Source organism: Larus michahellis, chromosome 6, assembly GCF_964199755.1.
Source record: "Larus michahellis chromosome 6, bLarMic1.1, whole genome shotgun sequence".
Taxonomy (NCBI): domain Eukaryota; kingdom Metazoa; phylum Chordata; class Aves; order Charadriiformes; family Laridae; genus Larus; species Larus michahellis.
The window spans coordinates 44905910-44930093 of record NC_133901.1 but is presented as its reverse complement, the minus strand read 5'-3'; the positions used below and the strand labels follow the sequence as shown (position 1 = coordinate 44930093).

Below are 24184 nucleotides of genomic sequence, written 5' to 3'. Positions count from 1 at the left end.
TTTCTATCCTACTTGTGAGGAACTGTGACATTAATTTTAAAGAAAAATCTTTTCCCCAGTGACATCAGTAATGACATCTGCTGGATCACTAGTGAAAACTATCGAAGCTCTTATATTTTCCACGGGTAAATGGGAAAATCTGAGCCATTAATAAGGATAGTTTACATATCAGGAATTCAAGCTGTGAAGCGTCCCTAAGATCCAGAGACAAACTCTTAGTAGGTTGTCACTGGATCTATGGCAAGTTACCCAAGCAGAGTCTGCTCCAGCACATGCAGTACATCTCCCAATCAGGAATGGGCCTTAGCTTTGTCTTCTGTCTCATCTAAAAGAGGGTCTTTGTGAACCAGAGAGTGTTTTTACCTCCCTACATGAGCTGTGTGTGAACAGCGTGTCCTGGGGCATATCCGTGATGGAGACATAACTTCTTCTACATAAAGCATGACTCTATTTTGTATATTTGTCTCTGTGCAAATACCTGCACAGTGAAGTGATGCAAACCCTGTGTTCCTTTTGAGACACCGGTAGTAGAGAAGAAAATAATGTCTCTGCAAACACTTTATTTTCTGAGGCAGGTAAGGGAATTTTTTCAGAAAAAGGTTGGTAAGGAGTTGGACGTATTTCTGCTGATACTCACTCACAGCTCTGTTGGAAACTGTCAGGTGGGTTTGTGGAGAACGCCGGTCTCTGGATTCATCCTGCTGCGTCAGCCTTGCTGACAACAGGCTGTCCTGGAGCCGGGGACCCTGGGGTTTCCACATTCCCTTCTTCACAGCAGGGAGTCCTAAGGGCTCAGGTCTGAAGAGGAGCTGTGCTCTCATATCTGCGGCAGGCAGCCGGAATGTCTGCCGTGGCGCAGGGGTGATTGCTGAGGGGTCTCAGGAGATTCGGAGCAGCTGTTAGGGGCTGACTAGCTGCAGCTCTCAGGGCTGCCAAGACTCTTCCTGCCAGCCCGAAGCATTGAGGGAATACCGGGCATCCCATGCTTCGGAGGGGGCTGTTGTAACAAATATGTCTTGTAGGTTTTGCGCTGAGCAGGATGGCAGTCATTCAGCTGCCCTGCATTCTATAAAACTCCCCAGAGAGACCCCAGGAGCCATGGCAGCCAGAAACTCAGTTTTCCATTGTTAAAAAAAAAAAAATAAAAAAATTGCTGTATTTTGGCTTTTCCTCAGTGCATTTTTAAAAAAATCTTTCTGCGGCAAAAAATAAATGCTGACCTAATCTCCTCTCATCTGCATTGGACTGATACATTAGAAGCTAACCATTGCTAATATTGAATATTATTCAGAGCTGGCTGTAGTAAAGCTAGTGATGCACACAATTACAGTAACAAGTAACAAGTTTGTGGTAAATGCTGAACTGCCAGAGGCTAGATAAGATCATTTAGCATGTTCAAATTCTCCCGTGGAGATAAAACTGGAGAAGATTACTGCTGCCTATTGAATTGCCAGTGAGATTCGTCGCAGCAGGTTAGTATTTCCTGGCAATTTGCAACCACGTACTGAATTGTCACCTCCTTAACTATACTGGAAGAGCTGACAGGGTAACGGCACACGATACGACCTCTCTCAACTTGTAATCAACAAGATTATTATAGCTCTTCACTCTTAGCTCTGGTGTGCAGAGTTGGGTTCACAGGGAGAAGCAGATAAACTGGTTGCTGTATTCTTCCAGTGGAGTAAATGTGAAAAGTTCAACTGCTGTTCATTTTAAATATAAACACACACATTTTACTCATACTTGACAAATCGATGAGTTTTCTTTCCTGCGTCATACTAACAAGGGTTGTTTCTCCTCGCGCACCTTTAAGGAGTTGCACAATATACTTGCACATGCATTCATGTGCTAATTTGAATAAATAAAATTCAAAATTTTATTTAAAATTTTGCTTCCCTTAAAAAGGAAAATGAGATGAAAAAGTTTTCGGAATTCAGAATCAAGTATCAGCATTTGAGGCTTTTGTTGTTCTTATTATTTCTTCTTTGATGTAAATCTCCTTCTCACTAAAAAAAAAAAAAAGTAGAATTTTCTTAGTAGGCATTACTGCTTTCCATTGAGAACTCAAACTCCACCTGAATTCTGATTTGTTGTTTTTTTGATTTGTTTTTTTTTGGACACCTTCATGTTTTTACTACAAATGCTTCAACTGTAGCTATATTAAAAAAACAAAACTTGTGACAAAACTCATGTGTGATTCAGGGATTACCTCTGTGTCTGTCCATCTTCCTGAAAAGATAGCCTAGATATATTGTATATTTTGGGCAGTGAAGCTAAGTAAATAAATATTCTCCTTATAAGAATAAAGAATAGCTGATTGCATACTTTTTCCAAGAAGAGAATAAAGCCATTTACTAGCAACTGATATATAGAATCCTTAATTCTATGGGATATGTAAAAATATAATTTATTTTTTAAATTTATTTTTTTTTATTCTGAAGAAGCTCCTGGGCTTTGAAATCAGTGCTTCCTAAAAGCATTGCCTTTTCAAAAATAATGAACTGCCCACTCAGCTAATCTTTTTAGGACTCGGGAGATAACAATGGGAGGATGAATTTAGAAATAATCAAATATACTAGCATTAAAATATAAAAAATTGATTGAAGAACAAAACTAGGCTTTTCTTTCTCAGAAATAATAAGATCAGCCTAATTTATTGTACATCATGTGTGTTATGGAACTATTATTCTCTACACAGGTACATCACTATTAATACCCAATATTTCATGTCTTTTGATTTGTTGTATTATCAAGAAGCCAGATCCTCTGCTGGTGTAAACTGGGGGAGCTCAGCTATGCTAAATGGTGAAATGTTGTTTTATGTTACTTAGGGAAATGGAAAAGTGGTTGCGCTCTTTCAAAGGGTGGAGACTTGCATTTGTTTCATTTTCCCACTCTGAGGATGGCGTTGCCTGTCACTGCTAAATTGCTTACTTCTTTTCAGTCTTTTTGAATTGTCAGTGGACAAAAGCATTTAGAGCTGTGTCAGCTGGCTGACTATTCCAAAGTAAACCAACCCTGTGACGCTCAAGACACCTGTCCTTGTTTATTCACACTTGGATTTACACTGTTATTTCCATATTCATGCAAATATAACACGTCATTCTTCCTTAAACATGCTGTTGTGATCCACGACCAGAACAATCAAAGAGTCCAGACTTCTCCTGCTGCTTCTGGCCCTCACTGAACTTCTAGAGGTTGCAAACAGCAATACTGTTTGCTTTGGAAAGCTGTCTTCTGAAAAGAATTAGAGTTTTCTTCCTTTAATGCCAGATTTCTGGTTAACAACAGATAGATAACTTCTGCAGAGCTAGAGAGAACTGGGGGCGGGGGAAGGAAGAGAGAAAAATAAGCCTTTCCTTCCCTATGGTGCACAAAAGATTTTTTGCTGTTTCCCAGACAGAAATTCCAGATACCTGTTTCACAATTGGGAAAACGTGTATGCATCCCTCTTAGGGGCATTAAACAATAACATTGTTTGGATGTTCATATTACTATATTTGTGCTGCTTTTGGTATTTGTGCCCTAGCAGGTGGTAAGACAGGACAGACAACTTCTGGATGAGTACTTTTCCAATGTATTATAAAACACAAACTATTTACTGTAGGAAAGTGTTAATCAATTATTATAGACTTTTACTAAATTAATGTAACTTTTTGATGGTTCAACCCATTTCAGCCTAAAAAGACAGTGAATTATAACAAACATTTGTATATAGTGTGAATTTTCCTATAAGTAGCATCTTCAAACACTGAACAGGAACAATCTACGTGTAAAAAAATTAAGTATGCAAGTTACTTCTTGCAGGATTATGAGTAACATCATGAAAGCTGTTTTGCATCTCCTGAACCCACAGACTGAGTTTAGGAGAATAATAGAATTCAGGTTTTAGTCCCATTTTTTAAATCTTTCCACTCATATTTGTAGTATTTATTAAAAAAGACCGTGGATTGTTTTGGTCATGCTGTGAATCCTGCTGTGACAAAAGTTTGTTTTCAAACTTAGAAAATATGCCCTTCCACAAAGTTCACAGTGCACAAATATGGTATAATAAAAGGGAAGGTAAATATGTTTGATTCCCCTTTGAGAGCAGGAGCACAATCCCATCTGAACATAATTTTCAGAATTTACATCATACCATGTCTTAAAAAAAAAGAAATTACCGGTACAATGTCTGTAGCTAAACATTTGGTCAAATATATCAGCTCAGCTGATTGATAGAATGTGTTGGTGCATTTGAGAAAATTGTTTTCTGGTTTAAAGTAATCATGGGGTTTTGTTTGGTTGTTTTTTTCCCCTGTGCTCAACTATTGCTGGTCCCATTGCAGTGAAACATTAAAATCACACTGAAAAGGTGCAAAGTTAGGAAAATGCAAAGATCTGACCTTTAATAAACAAAAGTTATTTAAGGAAGACAGAAGGATCTCCCCCAAACTGCCTAACGTAAAAAGCAGAGTTTCATCAGATTTTATTCAGCTGGCCGTCAGTTGCTTCACCCCAGAAATTTGACAGGATTAACATTTTGCAACAACTCACAATCTACTTTGGGCTTTGCTTAGTTATAGTTTAGGTTAGGTAACTAGGTTAGTAACTGAGAGTGATTTTACTCAATGACTTATAACAAAATTCTTCTCCATCAGTTTGTTACCCAAAAGGGTATAGTGTTGGTTCCATTATAAAATTAAATAAACACCTGTTCTTATTCGTAATTCAAATTATTTCAATAATACAAATAACCCTTCATGAAGTTCAGTTTTGGCGTTTTTTTGGGGGGTCAATTGAAGAATGAATTAAATTTGCTTCTTCGCTACCTAAGGAAATTGGGAAAATTTATTGGAAAACAGATACAGATTCCTATTTCTGCAGTAATCAAGCTCCCGTGTTATTGGTAGCATGCAGAAGGCCAGATGTAGGGGCAATCTTTATCAGACTTCCATCTCCTTTAAGGTCTTCTTGGAAGGGAACTTTTTTGTATGTTACTTTTAGCTACATTTTGCAAAGTGACTAGTGTGTGCTGAAGGATCTGGCTCGTCTTCCAGAATGTAATGATCTTGGTATTTGGAAGACATTATTCTCTGCGTTGGTTATGATGACACATCGTGACAGTTGCTAAACTAAGAACACCAGTAAATCCGTTACTGAATTTTACGGATTCAGTAGATGATGTGTATACTGCTGGAGTGACCTTGATATCTCCAATGGGAATACTGTGGACTTAAAATGAGCACTGTTTATGGATTGCAGGATAGCACAGGCTCTGGTGCCACGTGACAAAACATGTTTTCCATATAGATTCAGGTCTTAGATACCTTTACGTATTCCTTATTGCTGTGATACCCGTGCATCTCCAAACATACCTTCCTCAGAAATTCCTAAGAGGTAGGAAGCTTCTATTAGCCTGTTGTGAAAGGTGAGAAACCCAAAGTTAGAAGAGACAGTGATTTGTCCAAGGTAACGTAGCTACTTTGTGGGAGGAAGCAACTGAAGCAGTGTCCTAACTTTTGGCACATTCTTCCTCTTTAGTCACCTCTGTTTTACTTCATTTTGCCTAGAAAAGAGAAGAAGAGGAAAGACAAAAGGGTGAAGAACAAATAAGGCAGCAGGAAGAAATCCGAGCAAAAGAGTTGTATCTGAGCCTCAAGCAAGCTCAGCAGCATAGTCAACACAGTGACGATGACCAGGAGTGGGAAGAACAGTGTGAGTAAAATTACCTTCACGGGATTAATGCATTTCCAAAAGTAAATAAAGAGAGACTTGTAGAATGCAAAAAGATACTGCCAAAAATCTCTTCTACCTAAAGCAATGCAAAATGCTGTATTATTTTGCAGGAAATTACCAGCTTGACAAATAGAAGTTACTGTGAGTTTACCACATTTCACATTTCTTTCTGAATAAGAACCTGTGTCAATGCCTTATAGAAAATTTTTCGTGTACAGTGACTGAGATCATTAATTTTTGTCTAATGTAATTAATTAACAATTTTGGCTTAGTAATAATAATTCTGGACACAGTTATTTTGACAGCGTGTCCTCAACTGTCTCTGAAGAGGTAAAATCTGTCTTCATCTGTATTTTAATTACTTCCATATGGTGATGGGGTCAAGCTATGATATCAGCACTGAAACTCCATTTCAAAAGATTACAGTAAATAATGCGTAGATTGTTGCCCTGAAAAATATCCTTATGATCATGATCTCACGCTATGGAGGTGCTTTTCCTTTCTAGTCACCCTGAAATTCTTTACTAATATCATCATTGTGATTAATTTAAAAATACATTAGTGAGTTTTAAAAGCCTCTAAGGAACAGAAAAAATATGTTACTATATATACGTATACATACTGTAGGTAAGTAAAGGTCCACTTTATGAGTAAATAAGACTTAATAGGTTATTGTGAATGAAATGTATGTCTACTGCATCTGGAGTCTACTGTACAGTTAGCTTTAGAAGTAGGAAATTTGTTTGCGATAAGAATTGTTCATTTTTTTGGGGGGGGAAGATTATTTTATTTGCCATATCTATACTGATTTGATTACTCTGCAGAAAAAAGAAATGTAACGATTGGAATGTTTTAGCTCATGTGAGGTTGTTATATTAATTATATATAACACAAAGGTTAATCAACTAATACTAAAAGTGGAGTTTTAGGGAGCCGATAGTCAGTATGTGTTGCATGAAATACCTCATGAAGTAGGAAGAAAATATTGCTGTAGTGTTACTTATTTCCTGACAGAAGTAAAAGAAATGTATCAAAATATGCAATGAGTTTATTTTATGGTTTTAGTCATCAGTTCAGGAGTTCTCGAAGACTAATTACTCAAGTCCTATTACCTGGGATTAATGTGATAGTGAATCATTCTGTTCAACATGAATTAAATCTATATGAGATACACTGGTGCAATTTTCCAAGCTCATAGCTGGCTATGCTCATTTTTGATCAATAAAGACTCTGTATATTACACTGTCAATAAAGAGAAGGTAATTATTTCCTAAAGAATTATCTAAATCCAGGTGTAAGTGTTTATTCGGAAAGGAAAACCGTAGTTTTTTGTATTTTGGGTTTTTAAGAGCAGAATGAGTTGGGGGAAAAAATAGCCCTTTAATTTTAATTTTGTACAAAATGAGGCATTGTCAATTAGCCTCAGCTGGCAACGTAGCATAGAGGATGGTGTTATGTACTTTAGCATATCATTGATGGTAAATAAGGAAAGAAAATACAGTTGCAACCACGTTATAAAAAAAATTAAAATCCAGCCTATCCTTACACTGAAATTGTCAATAAAATAAAATACTGTAAACGTTACTAAAACCAGCTATCGTTTTCTTACTGTTGCATTAAAGAGGTAACTGAGGTTTGAAATTATTGTCTCAGTTTTCTCAAGGAATGCTGGTTGTACAGGGACAGATATCAGAAACGCAATAGAGGAATGATGTAAGGAAGCAGAGAGGAAAGGAACAAGCTATGAAAGGTTTTGAACGTGATTTCTGTAATGGCATTCTTGGTTTGTCAAAACACTTTCAACTGGATCCTATGCTGATGGATATAACGTATCCCCAGTATTTTTTCTTGTGTAATCTTTGGAGTATTGTTTGTGCTCTGAAGGAGCTCTGTCACCTTCAGCCTGCGTGCCTCAGTACCTATAGACCTGTCTGCTTGTGGTCAAAAGGGCGACCAACTGCAGCTCGCGTCATTTCAAGCTCTGGAGCCTGGGCATCAATAATAGTGCTGCCGTGGCAAAATAAAAGCTCAGCACCTTCTCGCTGGCGGCACCACAGCTGGGTTCTGCAGCCTGCTATAAATTCTGTGCTGCCAGAGTTTATGCTGTTATCAGTAATTGATTTAGCATTAAACTAACTGCAGACTAATGACTAGAGTGTATCACATCCTTGTTTATCCTCTTATGCTTATCTCAGTGTCTCAATTTATCCCAGTTGGTTTGAGGGCTTAGAACCTTCCATTAGCAAATGGGTGTGACAACTTAAGATATGAAGATGCAGTGTTTAGTGCCTTATCTGAAACCAGTTCCTGGCTGGTTTAGACTATGCCGTCAGATGTTGCATTGAGCTTCCTGAGGAATGTTAACATATTCGGTTTTCTTAACTTTGCTGCAGAAGCCAGAACCTCCAGCAGACAGGCAATAACAAATATTTGGAAGTGGGAACATCTGAAATTGCTATGCAATGAACTAGTTCACCAGATTTTTTCACTTTTTATTTCAGTTTCAGACATTATTTTTTTTTTCCTTTTTAATGATAATCCTTTCCTTTTGTCTTCAGATATTCCTTTGGGGCACTGAGAGGAAATTTAGTCAAGTTAGGCAAAGCTATCCACTTGTCAACTTTTCTAAGCGATAAATAAATGCATGAATGCATAAGAGAATTACAGGCAGATGTAATATTAACGTCTTTTGTCTCTACACACCTGCAATGGAAACCGTATTGCTCATTAGGAACAAGGCCAGGCTCCTTTGTGCCTTACCTCCTTGAAGTCAGCCCTTCATAGACACCAGTGCTGGGAGGTCAGTACTGAAGAGGAACAGCAGCGCTAGAGCAGCTATTGTGGAGAGCAAATGTAGCAATGATATTGATGACACTACTAATTTATTTAGTAGATGGAATTTAGAATGTGATGAGGATTCATCTCCCCTCATCACATTATCCCTCAGCTGTTTATTGCCAAGGCAATAACCAAAGTGTTGCTAATATTAGTTTCTGTTGTTCGGTTCAGTTTGCTTCTGCTGTTTGCCTGATTGTGCCAAACAACAATAAAAGCCCATAGAACCGCTGTGTTAATTGAAATACATAATTTTAGTGCTTTTTAATATACTAAATAACAAACGTAGAATAGCTTGAGAAATCAGCACTAAAAGGAAAAAAAGATGTTGTAAGAGCAATTACTTTGATTTCATATAGTGGGTATATGTTGGAGTTTTTTAGAGGGCATTTGTGAGTTAATACATGGAGCAAGTATATTGGTTGGCAAATGAGAAGATGAATAGTGGAAAAGACTGAAAGCATCCACTGTTCAAAGCTCTTACTCTTTGAAACTGAGGAGTGAAAACTAAGGCCAAGCTTAGATAGAGGAGTGTATATATTCTGATTAGTTTTAAACCCTTCTACGGGCTGTTCCATTTTCTAGAGTATTCAATAACCAATGCCCTATATCACAGTCTCTAAGTGTGACCTCCCTCTGTGAGAGTCGAGAAGGAATCTGCAAAACATAATATGAAAAAATATGAAATAAATATTCATCTGATTGAATATTGCAAAAGGCATTCTGTTAGTACACTTGCAATCCTCTGCAAACTCTATCAAGCTACGAAGTGCTCAGGTACCATCTGACCAGCTGTACTCATCTCCAGACAAAAATTATTTCAGTAAAAATGTAAATAAAGTTGAGTAACTTCATCTATTCTTAGACCTTTCCCTAAGCATCCAGTTTTGGTCTCTGTTGGAAGTAGGATACCAGGCTGACTCATTGTAGCTTCTTTTATATTGTTATATTTTTATGTTCCTCTACAAACTATGTCTATGCTGAATTTTAAAGTGAGTAGTCCCCAGTTCAGCTATGCATTAACTAAGCAAGTGCTTAACCTTAAGTATGTGCTCACTGAACTTCAATAGGTCTCAGAGTGCATTGTTGAATAGGGATGGGATTATTCACAGGCTTTCAGATAAGAAGATTGCTGAACTGGAGCCATATTGCAGAGTATTTGCGGGAAGTTATTTTCCAATTAGGAAATGGAAAAACACTGAGTGATTTGTATGTGCACTCAGAAAATTTGAAGATTGAATTTTATCTATTAAGTAGTCATTTTGAATTGCTCATGAACAAGCTTCCAAGAATTATTAACAAGGGTAAAGCTGAAACAAAATACTTTAAAAATGAGGATGCATATTTATGGCACATGTGTTTGGGGTTTTTTCTGCTTTCACATAGCTCTGACTGTAACTCACAGGTCTTCAAAAGCACAAAATAAATTATACAAAAGGAAGAGTTCCTAGTCTTTCACAAATTATGTGGTCACTTTCAGCTGCAGTGCAGCATGAGTTAATCCTCATCTGTATCAAAAGATATTATTAGTATTAGAACTTTGCCAGGACTGCTAATACGGATTTCCCAAACCTAAATGAAAATATAAAAAGCAATCTTGCATTTTAGGTTAGCATAGAGGAATAACAGGTTCTCGTAAACTGTTCAAGGTAAATTGAACAGTAAATTGAGACCTATAGGATCGTAAGAGTTATTGAGTACACAAGCTTTGTGCTTTCTTCTCTGTTGTTAGAGTACATTCACACTGCAGATCATGTAGACATGTCCAAGCTGTCTTTAAACTATATGTTTCTAGTAATGATAACCATATGAGCATGACAGCACAGACCTCAGTCTGTGTCTTACCAGTTTTCCAGGAGGGTTTGGTAACCCATTTCTGGCCTGCTCTACTGTAGCTACAATCATATTGGTACCTAACTGGTATAAACAGCTCAGGCATTTCTACACAAGGTACAGCGCTATTGGGGCAGAAGTGTGCTTAATTTTATGAGCGCTGGAGGAGGATGTACCTCTTGTTGGTATCACCAACACATGAAGAGAAAACTAGTAGTGGAGATGGACTCGTGGGACCTGGCTGGACGGTGGATTTCCTGTGAGCTTGATAAATCAATCAAATTCCTCATTTTCCAGACTTGTCAGTCCTGACATTATTCCATAATATAAAAGGAAGATGAAAAAAATGCAGATTATTATTTGTAGTAATTCCTGGTGTTAAATATATGGACCTATGGTGATGATTCGTAGATTTTAAGGACGGGAGACATCATTCAGATATCTAATCTCCCTACGGAAAATACTGACTATTGAATTTAATGCTTTGCACAGGGGTCACGCCAGAAGTACATTTACTGTAAAAGGGCACCAGTCAAGAAAAGGAATCTGTTCCCACTTAAGATAGTGCTAGAAGTCCTGACTACTTTTGCTTTCTTTTTGTGTGAAAGGCTATGATGTGTCCTGAAATACAGCAAGTAATGCAGAATTTATGGCTTCTTCGGTCTAAGAATATGTGGGCTAGACTTGATCCAGATATCAAGTTCTTATTTCTAGTGAGACGGTTCAGAGTCAAAGAGAGAAATATGAATATTCACTAAATTCTATTATAAGAAAAACCTGCTACAGAGATACGTCCAGATTTACCTTCAGACTTTGAGGGGTTTTCTGAAGATATATGTATTTGTGAGAGGTGTTGGTATGGGAGGATGATTCATGTGACATGCATTATCTTGTCTGGAGTGTAGTGGAAAACTTTTTTGTAGATTTCTGACTGCAATGTCCAGATGAATCTTTATCCACAATACTGTTTCCAGTCACCAAAACCAGTTATTGATGTCAGTGACTTCGATTATTTACCCAACACAAAGTCCCTTGACCAGTCAGAGAGTTTTAAAAGAAATCTGGGATAACATAGCAACGCAGCTCCACAGTAGGAGCTAGGAGCTGTACTAGACAGCTCCTACAGAAAGAGGAATGTGAGGAAAAAGAGAAAGGTTTCTGGGAAATAACTATAAGGAATGGGATAGGGAGAAAATCGGGACTCCAGTAATGAAAAAAAAAGGATTAGGAGGTACTATATGTCCCTATGGTCAATGATACAATTCTTCAGATAAAATTTCTTCAATAAAAATTCTTCATAACATGAAAGAGATGCCTATATGTGTGTGTGTGTGTATATATAAAAAAATCTATAGGCATGCATTTAAATGTCTATGGCATGCAGCCCTCCCTATCCCGACATATATACAGACGCATATATGGGTATATAAATACATGTAAACACTTATACATATATATGTATGGATAGGGAAAGCTTCATGTCATACATACCTTCAAAAAGTTTTCTGAATGTCGATATTTGACAGTTGCAAACTATGCTACCTCTCCCCATTGTTTTGTGATAAGAAACATTAAAATTTGATACCATATGGGAAAATGTAGTCCAGGTCCAGGTTTATTAGCTAGCAAAAATACAGTAGGAATGTCGGTTGAAAAGAGTATCTATTGCTGAGAAAAGTGGGGCATGAAGATACCTTGCCTTTTTCATTACCCGGCAGCCTGTACATCAGTAGAAAAGAATCCCAGAAAGCTCCAGGCAGTCTGCCCTCGATCTGTATACTGTGATTGTGACAAACAATGACTGGTTTATAATGCCTTACCAAGCTGCATTGCACTCATCTTCCTTGCTGTCTCTGATGGTGTTGCAAACACAACGTCCACGTTTAAAGCAGCCATTACTGAGTGGCTTTACAAAGGATAAATCACAGAAACTTTGTGACTAATATACTTGAGCCATTGAAAAAGCATATTTACATGACGTTATCTACCCTTAAAAATAATGACTTGTAAGATAAATAGTGAAACCCGTTACTCATGTTTTCTATGCTGTACAGTTGTTTGTTACTGTGTTTAGCTAAAACTACAGGGTATGTAGTTAAGTGAAACAGAAATCCTGCTAGCTGTATATATATGAAGTATCTATGACTCATTTATTATGCTATCTTGATGAGCGTTTAGGTCTGTATACTTTTCTACCTATAACAATTTGATATAATTCTAAGCTTAAAAGTCTTTTCTCTTTTCCTCATTTGCCTAGAGGGTTTTATTTCATTTCATTTTGCTTTGAGCGCTTTTATTTCTTGATTCCATTAAACCTCTCCATAATTTGGACAAATCCATTTATACTTCTGCTTGCTTTAAATCAGGAGTGTAAACCAGAGGCGTGCAAACAGCCTAATGAAATGCAGCTGTCTGGTATTATATCATGCATTCCGAGTCACGGGTACAATCGAAGTAGAGTAAGAAATAGTGTGCGCGCTTTATGAATTGGGTTTGGTCTAAGCCAGGACAGTCATGGCAGGGTTGGTAATTGCTACTGGAGGCAATAGCTTGCTTCTTTAATATTTGCTTCACTGGATGTTAAAGTTTATTTTGTACTGGAATAATTTCCCTGCCTGAAGTTATTTGTGTCTCCACAAAAATCATCAAAATGGGGCTTGAGGCACCAGAATACAGCTGATAGATGACGAATATTTGCAGTACAATTCTTCTTGCTGCATTTAAGTTACACCTTTTTGAACACGGGATTGTTCGTACATTAGTTCTAAAATGAAGAAGCTTTAGAGAAAGATGCCTGACCTGCAATGGCCAGAGCAGGAGTCTCATTTCAGGTTATGGAAATATGTAACTCCCTGGTCAGTGCCATTGATGGGTGTGTCTTAAATCTTCCAGTACAGATTCTGGTTCTTTATATGCAATTTTGGAGACTCGAGTGTGAGACAACGCCATCCGTAGCATCAGCATGCCCTTTAAAATAGCTATTAATTTCTCCATTGTTACTGAAACCATTTTTTAGACTGCAGTTTTTGAGGTGGAGACTTCTGTGACTTTAAGTACCGTAATAAAGATAGCATCTGCCTTTCAGAAAGAAAGCGACATTAACAACAAAAAGTGCAACCAACCTGTTAGTTTTTATAACTGTAAATTTTGGGATTATCTCCTGCAATGCTAGTAATGTGCATAGTTGCAAAGAATTCTGTTAAACACAGACTTAATTTTAAGCAGTAGTTAACATTCTTTCTTGAAACATAAAACTTGGTGCACTGCCAGTGGAAAAGATGTCCCGAAGCAGGATTTCTCTTATTACAGCCAAAGCAAGTGTCAGATGTAAGCGCAGTATGTAGAGGCTTGGTTATTGCCAGTAGTGATCAGACCATTGATAGCTCAAGCCTGGCATGCTTCTTCTCGTGGTGCCCTGTATTTGAAGCATCAGGGAAGTCATCCAGTTAGCCATCTCTTTGATAGTGCATTGTCATTTGAACGTTCTTAAAATCAGGTCATGTAAGGAATAAAGATAGTAAGTTGTTCTATAAGGAAAGGGGTAAATGGCTGTAATTCTAAAGTCTCTCCTCCCCCCCCTTCCCATTCATTCCACTCAGTGCGCCGCTCCAAAGCTGCAGATGAGGAAAGGAGCCACAAGGCACGCAGGGCCCGGGACGAATACCGACGACAATCCTTGCGTGCCATCCAGAAGGGAAGAGTGGCTGGCCTGAGTAATTTGTTCCAGGGTACAAGCCTGAATAACGATCAGGAGATAAAGCTGAACAACAACAGTGCAAGCCCTTTGCTGTCTCTTTCTGCAGCATCCAGGTTGGTTTGTGACTTTGAAATAGTTTTCTATTGAATTGCTCCTTCTCCAGTCCCCACCATTTCAACAAACTCTTCTTCAGTTGCTGGAAATTCTCAGTCTTGCTCTTTCACTCTGACCAGAAAAAGAATATTTAAAGAAAAATGAAAACTGATTGAATACATAATGTAAGCTAAATGCCATTCATTTTGTCAGACAGATTTCTTAGAGTTCATGGAGATAGAGCTAGGTCCTTCCAAAGTCAGTATGAGGTTAGTATGCAAGGCTGTGATGTGGAGAAGAAATCAAATGGAAAAATTCTTAGGCAAGTCTTAAGCCTCAAGTCTAAAACTGCCTGCTGTTTAACAGCTCTTTGAAACATTTTAGAGAGCTGTCATACTCCCAAGTTTCAGGGATTTTAAGTTTTTTTTTCCGGAAAAATCAAGTGTCTTTGGTGTTTATTAATCTGTTTATTAATCATCTGACTTATTTAGGGAGTGCCATGAATCGCAGAAGAGGAAAAGAATCCTATCGGGTAGATGGCTGCTAGAAAGTTGACTAGTCACTCTGGTCTTTTCCTGGTTTTATCTTGTGCCATTCATTTGGCTTCATGGGGTGATAAAGGCAATGGGAGCAGTGGCAGGATGGTAGTATAAAATGCTAAAAAAAATTAAAAATAATAATAATCCCAACAAACAATTCTTTACCAGTCAGTGTAGCACCAGAGAGAATCAGTCCCTCGTTGTTCGCAAATGTGTTCTGTCTTGACAAGTTCTTTGCTCTGCTGTGTTGAGAGACAGAAACTCTTCAGTAACAGCAACCAAAGCTCCCAGTTTGAGGAGGAATCAGAATTTTACTGTCAGAGAGATGGGATCTTTAAAGTTACCATCAAATCAACCTGCCAAAGGAATTCTCATTGTTTTCCCAACTACTTAAAGTTGTCTTCAAATTGAAGTAGTAAAAACACTAGAAAAAGTGGCAGATTTTGGTCCATAACTTTCACCTGAAGTTGTGAGCTTCTGAGGTGACTTTTTTTACTATAGAATTTGGCAGTGCTAGATGTGATTCTTTTCAAAACAGGCCTGAAAAAGGGCTGAAAAATATTCTGATCATTTTCCAGCTTATGTTTAATACTATTTATCTGTTTCTAAGCTATGCCTATACTTAAAAAAACAGGCAGTATTTATTTTTCTTATCTCTTAATGCTCCTCTTTGTCAGTGTCCATGACTTGATTGTGAAGGTATCACGAAAAATAAAAGTTGCTTTCAACATGTGCTTTAACAGTGAATATACATAAATGTATATAATTCAACTTTTCACACCTAACAGTGGCACGGCGAAGCAGGAGATGTTCAGTATGGTGTTATTTACCACTAGTGTGAGACAGTTCTTTTGCCTCAAGGGAACGTGGGTTCAGTGTTATGTCTCTAAGTGTTTCAGCATGAAGCATAGCTCCTGTAGTTTTTACCTTGCCTTGCCTTTTCTTCTAAAAGTTGCATGAAAATAGTGTTCTTTTATTTTTACTTGAGACCTCTCTTCCTTGTAATTTCTATTTAGTTTAGAATGCTTCCATTCAATTTTTCCCCTACTGTCTTTCTTATTTTGCTGAGTGTTCTCTTCCCAATGAAACTCTTTGACCTGCGTAGTCACTTTTATCCTTTTGCCTACTGTGGGTTTTTTACTTTTACTTTTCTAGTTGTATTTCTTTCTTCCTGCCCCTACTGGACAAGCTCGACCACAGTAGCTGTAAAGAAACTGTAATTTTGAGATTTGGTCCAGGGCAGAAAAAATTACCGATTTGACAGTTTTTTTCAAAACTAAACTGAATTAGAGAGAAATGAGTTAAGAAATGAGAATGGATGTAGAGCCCTGGAATTCAAAAGGTTTCTTGTTACTTTATAGGAAATATGCAAAACCAGAAATAAGCAACACATGTAGTTTGTTTTTTTAAATGTATGTCTGTAATTGAATTCTCACTTTCTCCCCCCACTCATGATTGTGTCTTCAAATTTTATGATGAATATCGGTCAGATCTACTCACACATGTTTATGTGATTGAGCTATAACTATTACATTCACTGCGGGCTTCATCACTTGATATCAACAGAATCAGTCACTAGTTTTAGTAAAAGTAAGACAAGCTGAAAGGAGGACTCAGTTGCATATCATCAAGCTTTTATTCCTTTCTAAAGAGCACCTTGCTGCCATGAATTGCAGAACCTTGATTGGTTTTGAGGGTTTTTGGTTATCTTGCGAATCAGTTTAACGCTGTTTGGTGACTTCTGAGCTGACGTTCTAATTTTAGTAATATTTCTTCATTACATTGTCTAGAAATATACATTAAGTGGCAGCTCCATGGCAGGTGGAGTAGGAAAGCTAGACGTACGTAGCCAGCTACTGTACTGGGCACTTCGAAGTGTATGTCTCACCAAATGCAAGTGAAATTCCAGGACAAGTAGACGTACCCACACTAGCCTTCAGCCTACTTATCTGCAGAGCAGTGATGAAGATTTGGTAATTTGTGCTAACAGTTTGAGCACCCAGAAACCCACTGGATTTCAAACTATACAGAAACCCATTGTAAAACCTCCCTTCCACTACGGTTATCAGGGTAGATGAGATTGCGTGCTTAATTGGAATGCAGTCATGCTTTCATTTGACACAATCTACCTTAGTCCTCATGTGGGGTAGCTAGATGGATGCTCCACATATTTTTCCTGATTTGCCTCCTACTGGTTAAAATAATCTAAAATACATAGAAAGTAGTAGAAACAGTAAAGGGAGGCTGGCAAGTAGAGAATGCAAAGGGAACATAAGAGTTTAAACAAAATGTTCCCTTTCTCATGCTCAATGGTTTGGATACACGACCTATTATACCTGATTCTGATTTAGAATTTCTTGCCAGTGAAAAGGAGTATACTCTAAGCAAAAAAAATAAACTTTGCTTGTAAATATGTACATTGGAATAAAAATGTGGTGGAAAAGGAAAGCTGACTGAAATGTCCATTGCATCTTTTGTAGTAAATTGTTTTCCAATTTAAGTTCTGTTAAAAATGTTTAAGGTTTCATTGCAAATGTAAAATAAAAACTCAAAATAATTTTAACAAATTTAAAAAAAGTTAAGATTGTTCAGTGAGCTATACTGAACAGCAGTTATACTGAACATTTTGTAGCTGTATTTTTGTAAATATATAAAAAAGAGATTAATATTTATATTGTCCCTTGCTTTCATACACTGCTAATTCTCTGAATTACTCTTTTCTGTAATTACTTGCCTTTCAATGCAGTAACATCTGGGAGCGTCCTTCTAGACCCTTTTCTCGAGACGTTATCATTCGCTGGTTCAAAGAAGAGCAGATCCCTCGACGCGCTGGGTTTGAGAGGAGCACCAACAGGATTGCTCAGTGGTTTCATGGTAATACGCTGATCCTTCATTTCTTATATAATAGACCTGTAAGCTTACGCTCAGGAAATAAATCTTCCAGCTTTCATCATAAAAAGGAACGTCTAATGACATTGTGAAACTTAGTGCCTGTTAAAAGAAGATTTTTGCATCATTCCTATTATTAGCATATCATTTTCCTGTTTTCTTTTTTCTGATTAAATGGACTAATTTGTGACTCATATCACCAGAGTTTTTTTCAGAAATATTTTGGCCAAAATATACTTGCTGCAAAATAGCAAACCAAGCAGGAGGAATGAGACTAAGACAGGGTGAGGAGAGGCCCCCAAAGTAAACTGTAAATACCATAGTAGTATGGTATGTGGATGACTGACATTCAAGTTTTTGCTTTACCTGATTTGCAAGAAGGACTTGAGCTCGCGTCTGTTTAATCCCTGTTGTACTTTCTAAACCCAGGTAGCATTTTTCTCACTTGCTGTTGCGAACAGAAATTATTGAAAGATCTCGATTTTTCTCAGAAAGACTCGGGAGTGTATGATTTTAGGCAGTTTTCATGAAATGGGGAAAACCGATTCCTGTTCAGATCCATAATTTGCTGTCATACCTGCTGGAGTTCCTGGCATCTCTGAGGCTTTTGTTCTGTATAGCGTTTGCTATGCGGCTGAATCTTTGATATCAAATTCAAAGGTAAGACTTCTTATTTTCGTAGGTATTAGCAATGATCTTTATATTTGTTATAGTTAAACGTGAAAAAAAAAAAATAATTCTGGCTTAATATCTGACATAATTGATGGATGGGAAAACCTTTTAAGGTGCATCTCGATATTTTTTCATTGCTGCTTTGGGTGAATTCGATATTTCTTTCTTCAAAGCACAAAGCTGACCCTGATCCTCTTTTCGTGATTCTCTGAGCATAAGAGGAAGGTGTGTGGGCGGTCTAAAATGAAGCAGGCAAGGGAGATTTCTGAACATGTTTAGTGTTTCATATATTTCAGATTTCTTTTTACGATACACAAATCCTTATGTGTTAGAAGACATCAGCAAGCTGCTATTTTCATTGGCTTAATTAGTCAGGCACTGAAGTCAGCCGTGAATAGCTTGTAAATGCTACGCACTTCCATTTCTTATGAACAATGATGCAGACAGGGTTTTTGTTTTCCTACAAAAGACATTTGGTGTGGTTTCTTTCTGAGAGTCAAACTGATTAAAATTTCATCTGTGGACATTTTTCAAAAGTATTTTCAACCATGATCTTTCTGTGTGGTCCAATGGTAAATGTTTTCCCTGCTTGTGGGAAATTCACATCCATATAAATTGACATGAACAATTATGAACATAATTCACCCCTGAAGTTAAGGCATCTGGGCTTGAGCTAACACCTGTGCTGTCTTTCTACTACCTTCAGTGGCTTTTGGATTAGCCTGTTAATCACTGCAAGAATTGAGAATTCATGATCTTTCCTAAGTTTCTCAGATCATGCAGTTTGTATCTTAAGAAACTGTGACTATCCAATGACACTTATAAAAATGAGCAAAGTACCTCGTTTGTCCTCCTCCCACTCAAGGAGCGTGGCAAAGGTAATTAAGACAGATTCCCAGCACAAAGCTCAGTGGTTTTCTTTGCAGAGATCCACATGAATGCTGCTTTGGTACCTATTCGCTGGGTTAGCTGTTTTAGCTTCTGCAGCTCTGGTCAGATTCATCCTAATCCTTAGTGAACAATTGACCTGCCTTGTAACTCTGCTGGCTTGGTGGAAGCTAAACATCAGGTTGTTACAGACGCAGTACTCCATGCTTTGTAGCGTTATGTAGTGTTTATGTTGCATTTTGTAATGTAGACAAACTTGGAGGAGAAAGAAACAAACAAAAACCCCAGAGCAAAATATTAGAAAGTACTGACATACTTTAAGTTTTGTTTTTTTTTTCCCCCAGGAAAAAAAACCCTCTTTATTGTATTGGTCTCCAATTTGGAGGCCGGGAGAGGAAGGCAACCAAAAACCTTTTGATCCAGCCAAAAATCTTTTTTCTTTTCTTTATTTACTTCTTATTAAAATAAAGATTGTGACTCCAATTGTATAGGCCTATTTAGGATTTTCTGTGTGTTGTCATTTTGTATTGTATTCAGGGAACCAGGACACAGATATATGTTTTTTTGTGTATGAACAAAAATACAGCAGAATGTATCTGACTTGTATAAGAAATTGGCAATACAAATGAAAGCCATTCTGCAAAGCCCAGAATTATGGCTAACCACTTGAGCCAACGGGGCAATAATATCATCATCATTTGGACAGGTGGATGTTTCTGTGGAAAGAACTGCTGCCCAGTACTTAATGTTGTCTAGTATAAAGATGACAGGTTCTCAAAACCTCAAGTATCTCTCAAAACAGGTACATTCAGGTCCTTCACATCCTTGAGCAACTTCTGTATTTTCTCATATACCAGTTTTGGACCATAAAATGGGAGAAAAAGATTCTGTCTCACGTTAAGGGCTTTCTGAATGCAGTGCACGAAGAGATCTATTACAGCAGTACTGAAAAACTACATATTAGTTTGTTACACAATTACATGTCAATAGACTTCTGCTTACCTGCTTTGACTGTCAGGTTGTTCAGCTTTTTAGATAAAGTTAAGCGTTACCTGATTCACTGTCTTCAAATTCTACTATGGACTATGATATTTTCTAATTACACAGAGATGATGGTTTAAGACAGATGTGTTTGGCTAAAATAACGAAGTCCAAATGATAATGCAAAAATGTCTTTACCCTCATTTATTTGACGTGTTTCCCACATTAAGTTATCAAACCGATCCGAATTCTGTTTTAAAACATATATTGTCTAGGGCGTTTTCATGGTAACTGAAACAGGGTAACATATGGCATACTTAATGTACCTGAAGTTTTCCTTTTGTCTTCATTTGAAGAATTGCTACAAAATGTTTCATTTGAAGTACGGTCATAAAATCTGTAGTAAAGTCCTTTCAAATCTGAGCATTTCCTTCCTTATTCACAAAAAGTTACTTCTTAAATGAACACCAGCTTCAACTTCATCTGTCTCTATTTGTCTCTTGAAATTATCATCACTTATCAAAACTCTTCTAACATATTTTTAGCTCATTTTGAATAGGTTTTACTGTTTTCTTGATTAAAAAAATTACCATGTTAAAGATACAAGCTGTAATGTTCAGCTGAATTTTGGATGTAAATTCTATTATTTTTCCTATATTTGGGTAATAGACTCTCGCCAAAAACTAGATCATTTACCCCTTCAATATAGGATGAGGTTTTTTAAGTTTCTAAAGAAAGAGAAATGTTATTTTTAAATATGTATTTTGAAATTTTATTTATAACTTGAAACCATCTTTAATCCCTTCAGAAACTATAAAATTAGATGAACTTTACTTCTTCTGGATTGGGAAACAATGAATCGGGTTTTGTGTGGCTGACGCTCACTTAGTGGCCACGGTGCAGTGATGCGCAGTTCTCAAACTGCTAAAATAAAAGAGAATCAGAGCAAGTGATGAAGGTGTCACTGAGACTATCTTGGGATATAATTTAATTGCTGCCTATATCTTTTGTACAAAAACCAGCTGTTTCTTTGTATTATTTAATAGTTGCCTTAGGTTTGAGTGAAAAGTATTATGCCTTCAAATTTTTTTAACTGTGAAAACTTAGAAATTGGTCTAAATTCTGATCATTATGATAACCAGGAAGTTAATAATCATATTCTGATTTCTTACCTGCTAATTGATGAATATAGGCAGATGAAAAACTTACAAGGGCATCCTAATGTTGTATCAAGATGTATGGAACTTTTTTGTAAATCTGAATTCAGAACATGCTTTGCCAAGATCTCAGTTGCTGGTACACTTTGAAAGCTGGGAGGTAATTTGGTGTTTGGGATGGGAGGTCTGTCTCTCCAAAGGGCTAGAAAGGGACACATGCTCATTGTTTTGGCCAAGTTATCTTTGAAGTGGAGTCTTCTTTTCTAACCTCGCTGTGACCCATGCCAAGTAAAGGGAAAGTTCCCAGCCTTCCCTATATGTTGAAGAGTTTTGCCAAACTCCGTCACAGATGTTAGCAAACCGTAGTTTTCCGTTTACTGCAGGCATAAGATACTGGGAATAGAATTCAATATGGCAACAAAACTAGAGGCCTCTTCCTCCCATAATATTTAACAAAAGGGTGCGAGTGGCTGAAACACATAATATTTCCATTTGTTTGCTCTTTCATTTGTCCTTTACCCCTTCTCTTTTGCTTGAAATCTGTTTCAGCGTGGGTTTTTTTTCCATTCCACTGCTTTGTCAGCTGTTATTTTTGATATTTTTCATATTTTTTTTTAACTTCAGATGTTAGACTTTTCGCTCTCATGTATTCTGTTCTGCATTTGGTCATTTTCCACGCAGAACATAGGAGAAGGTTGCTGTTTGCAGAGGGGGCTGATCTCTAAACATTTCCCCAGCTTTAGTTGAGATCAAGGTTTTATGATGGTTGATGTTATTTATCCACAATATAAAAGGGATCTCTCAGATGCTTAGTGAGAAGAATATGGTAAGATAAAATGAGGAATTTATTCATTGCCTGTCTGTGAGGTGGCTGTACGTGTGTTTGCTAAGCATCTACTGTAGCACTATCAGATCCCTACTTGCCTACAGGTTGAAAGGAAAGTTCGGAGGCTGATATCACAGATCTGGAAACATGAGGTAGCTGCCCTAAAGGCTGTATCTTTAAAATTTAATTGCAGTAGCATGGTTCCTGTTGTGGAGAACTGTTTTATCAAGGGAAGTCAGGGTGGCGGCGCCGTTACTGGCTGAGGGAGTGGCAAACTGCGAAGCAGCTGATCAGAGCAAGTTGAAGGATGGATTGGGAAATGCTGAGAGAAGCAGAAGCTGAGTAATCCCGGGGGTCAGGGGAGCCAGGGAAGGCAATTTTCAATTTAACAGGATCACGTTGCAGATGCTTATAGATCAAGGTTTGATTTCAGATGGCCAATATTGTTTTCAGGAAGACGCTTGTTTTCAAGAGGAATATCTAGCAGACCTAAATAGTGACAATGGTTCTGCAAATCAGATCTTCCTGGTAAAGGATTCAAGACTTAATATTTCTGAATGCCTACTAATTTTGAGTCCTTGAACAGCACCAGCAATACTGGGCATATTGGTGTAGCTGAACTGTGGGAAATATAGCTTATAAAATAAAGCTTGTGTTATACTATTTTCTAAGGGACACAGAAAAGACAGTGGTTTGGTTTGAAAAACATCTAACAGTGAATACAGTTTGCTGCTTTGAACGCAAAAGCACACTTTTTCTCCTGCTCTTGAAGAACTTTGCAATCATTCAATGAATGCGTGTTAGGAAGATGTAAAGCAAGCATTGTGTAAATCCAGCAGAAGTACAGACTTCTTGATCCATTTTCTAATTCACTGCTTCATTGTTATCTAGCTCTTACTTCTATTGGAGAAAGAGCACAGATGGAGTCTCTGCGTCAGTAAACTGAGTTCCAGGGGTCTGGGATTTTTTTTTCCCTTCTAGAATTGTTTTTATGGGTCACTTTGTTGGGAAAAAGATGCAAGCTCTTGTTAAAAATCTCCTGAATTCATTGAGAGCTTTTCCACTCTCTTCCATAAGCCTTGAAAGACTCATCCAAAAATTAGCTATATTCAAAGCTTGGTGTCTAAAACATCCTGTGATTGGGAAACATCTGGGATGGAATCAGGCAATTTCTGACTCAAATGAGTAAAAAAGCTAAAATAAAAGTTTTCAATTACAATGTACCTGTTATCTTGCATGCATTTGCAGGACAGCTCTGGGTCTCTAATTTATGCAAGTAAATGAAGAATGGGAAGTGTGAGAATAAAAGAGGGTTACAGAATATCAAAATTTATTTTGAACAATTGTCTGGGAAAGATTGAAAGAAGACTTTAGAGATGATAGATCTAGAAGAGACTGTATCTTACTCTATTTATCGCAAAGGCAGATTTCTCTGTTTTCTACTCTGCCAGCCTGTTCTCAAAGAGAGGGGTGACTCAGTTGTGATGAGCAGTTCCAATGTCTGTAGACTTCGTGGCTTGTGACTGCTGCAGGGATACATCCAGGTCAACACAGGCTGATAGTCATTGCTACCTGGGTGATTTGGGTAAAACAAGTAATGCCACAGTCATTTAGTATTAGTAGTCCTTCCTAACCTGTGTGGATTTCTCCAAATACATTGTTAGGAATCGTTACCTTTGCTGGGAATCTTGGCAGGGAGAACAGAAATGGAACAAGTTTGGACACCAAATTACGCTCTCATCACGTAACCCTACATTAGAAAATGGGTTGAGGCATACTGCCGGGCCGGGGGGGGGGCACGCACTGCTGTCACCCTTGTTGTCCCTGTTCTGTGGCTGAACAGGGTGTATTATTTTCCAAGGCTGCTTAGTCCTGTGCTTTTCACCACTGCTGAATTCAGACACAGAGAGGAATGATATTCATATCACAATGGTTATGCAGGATGAATGAGAGCCCGCTGTTGTATTTTACAAAGGGGTTGCTAAACACTGAATGACACAAGTCAGGCTGGAAAATCTGCGTCTAGCATTTGAAGGACTGATGATAGGCTCACTCT

General features: G+C 37.6%; 1 protein-coding gene across 2 annotated transcripts in view; it reads left to right on the top strand.

Annotated features, from left to right (window-relative positions):
* Positions 1 to 24184, top strand: part of SH2D4B (SH2 domain containing 4B) — a 67078-nt gene that overhangs the window by 19290 nt on the left and 23604 nt on the right. For both annotated transcript variants that reach the window (XM_074590784.1, XM_074590785.1), the window contains 3 exons: positions 5553 to 5697; positions 13986 to 14180; positions 17440 to 17589. In XM_074590784.1, coding sequence (XP_074446885.1) covers positions 5553 to 5697; positions 13986 to 14180; positions 17440 to 17589 — 490 coding nt within the window. The remainder of the gene's footprint in view (positions 1 to 5552; positions 5698 to 13985; positions 14181 to 17439; positions 17590 to 24184) is intronic.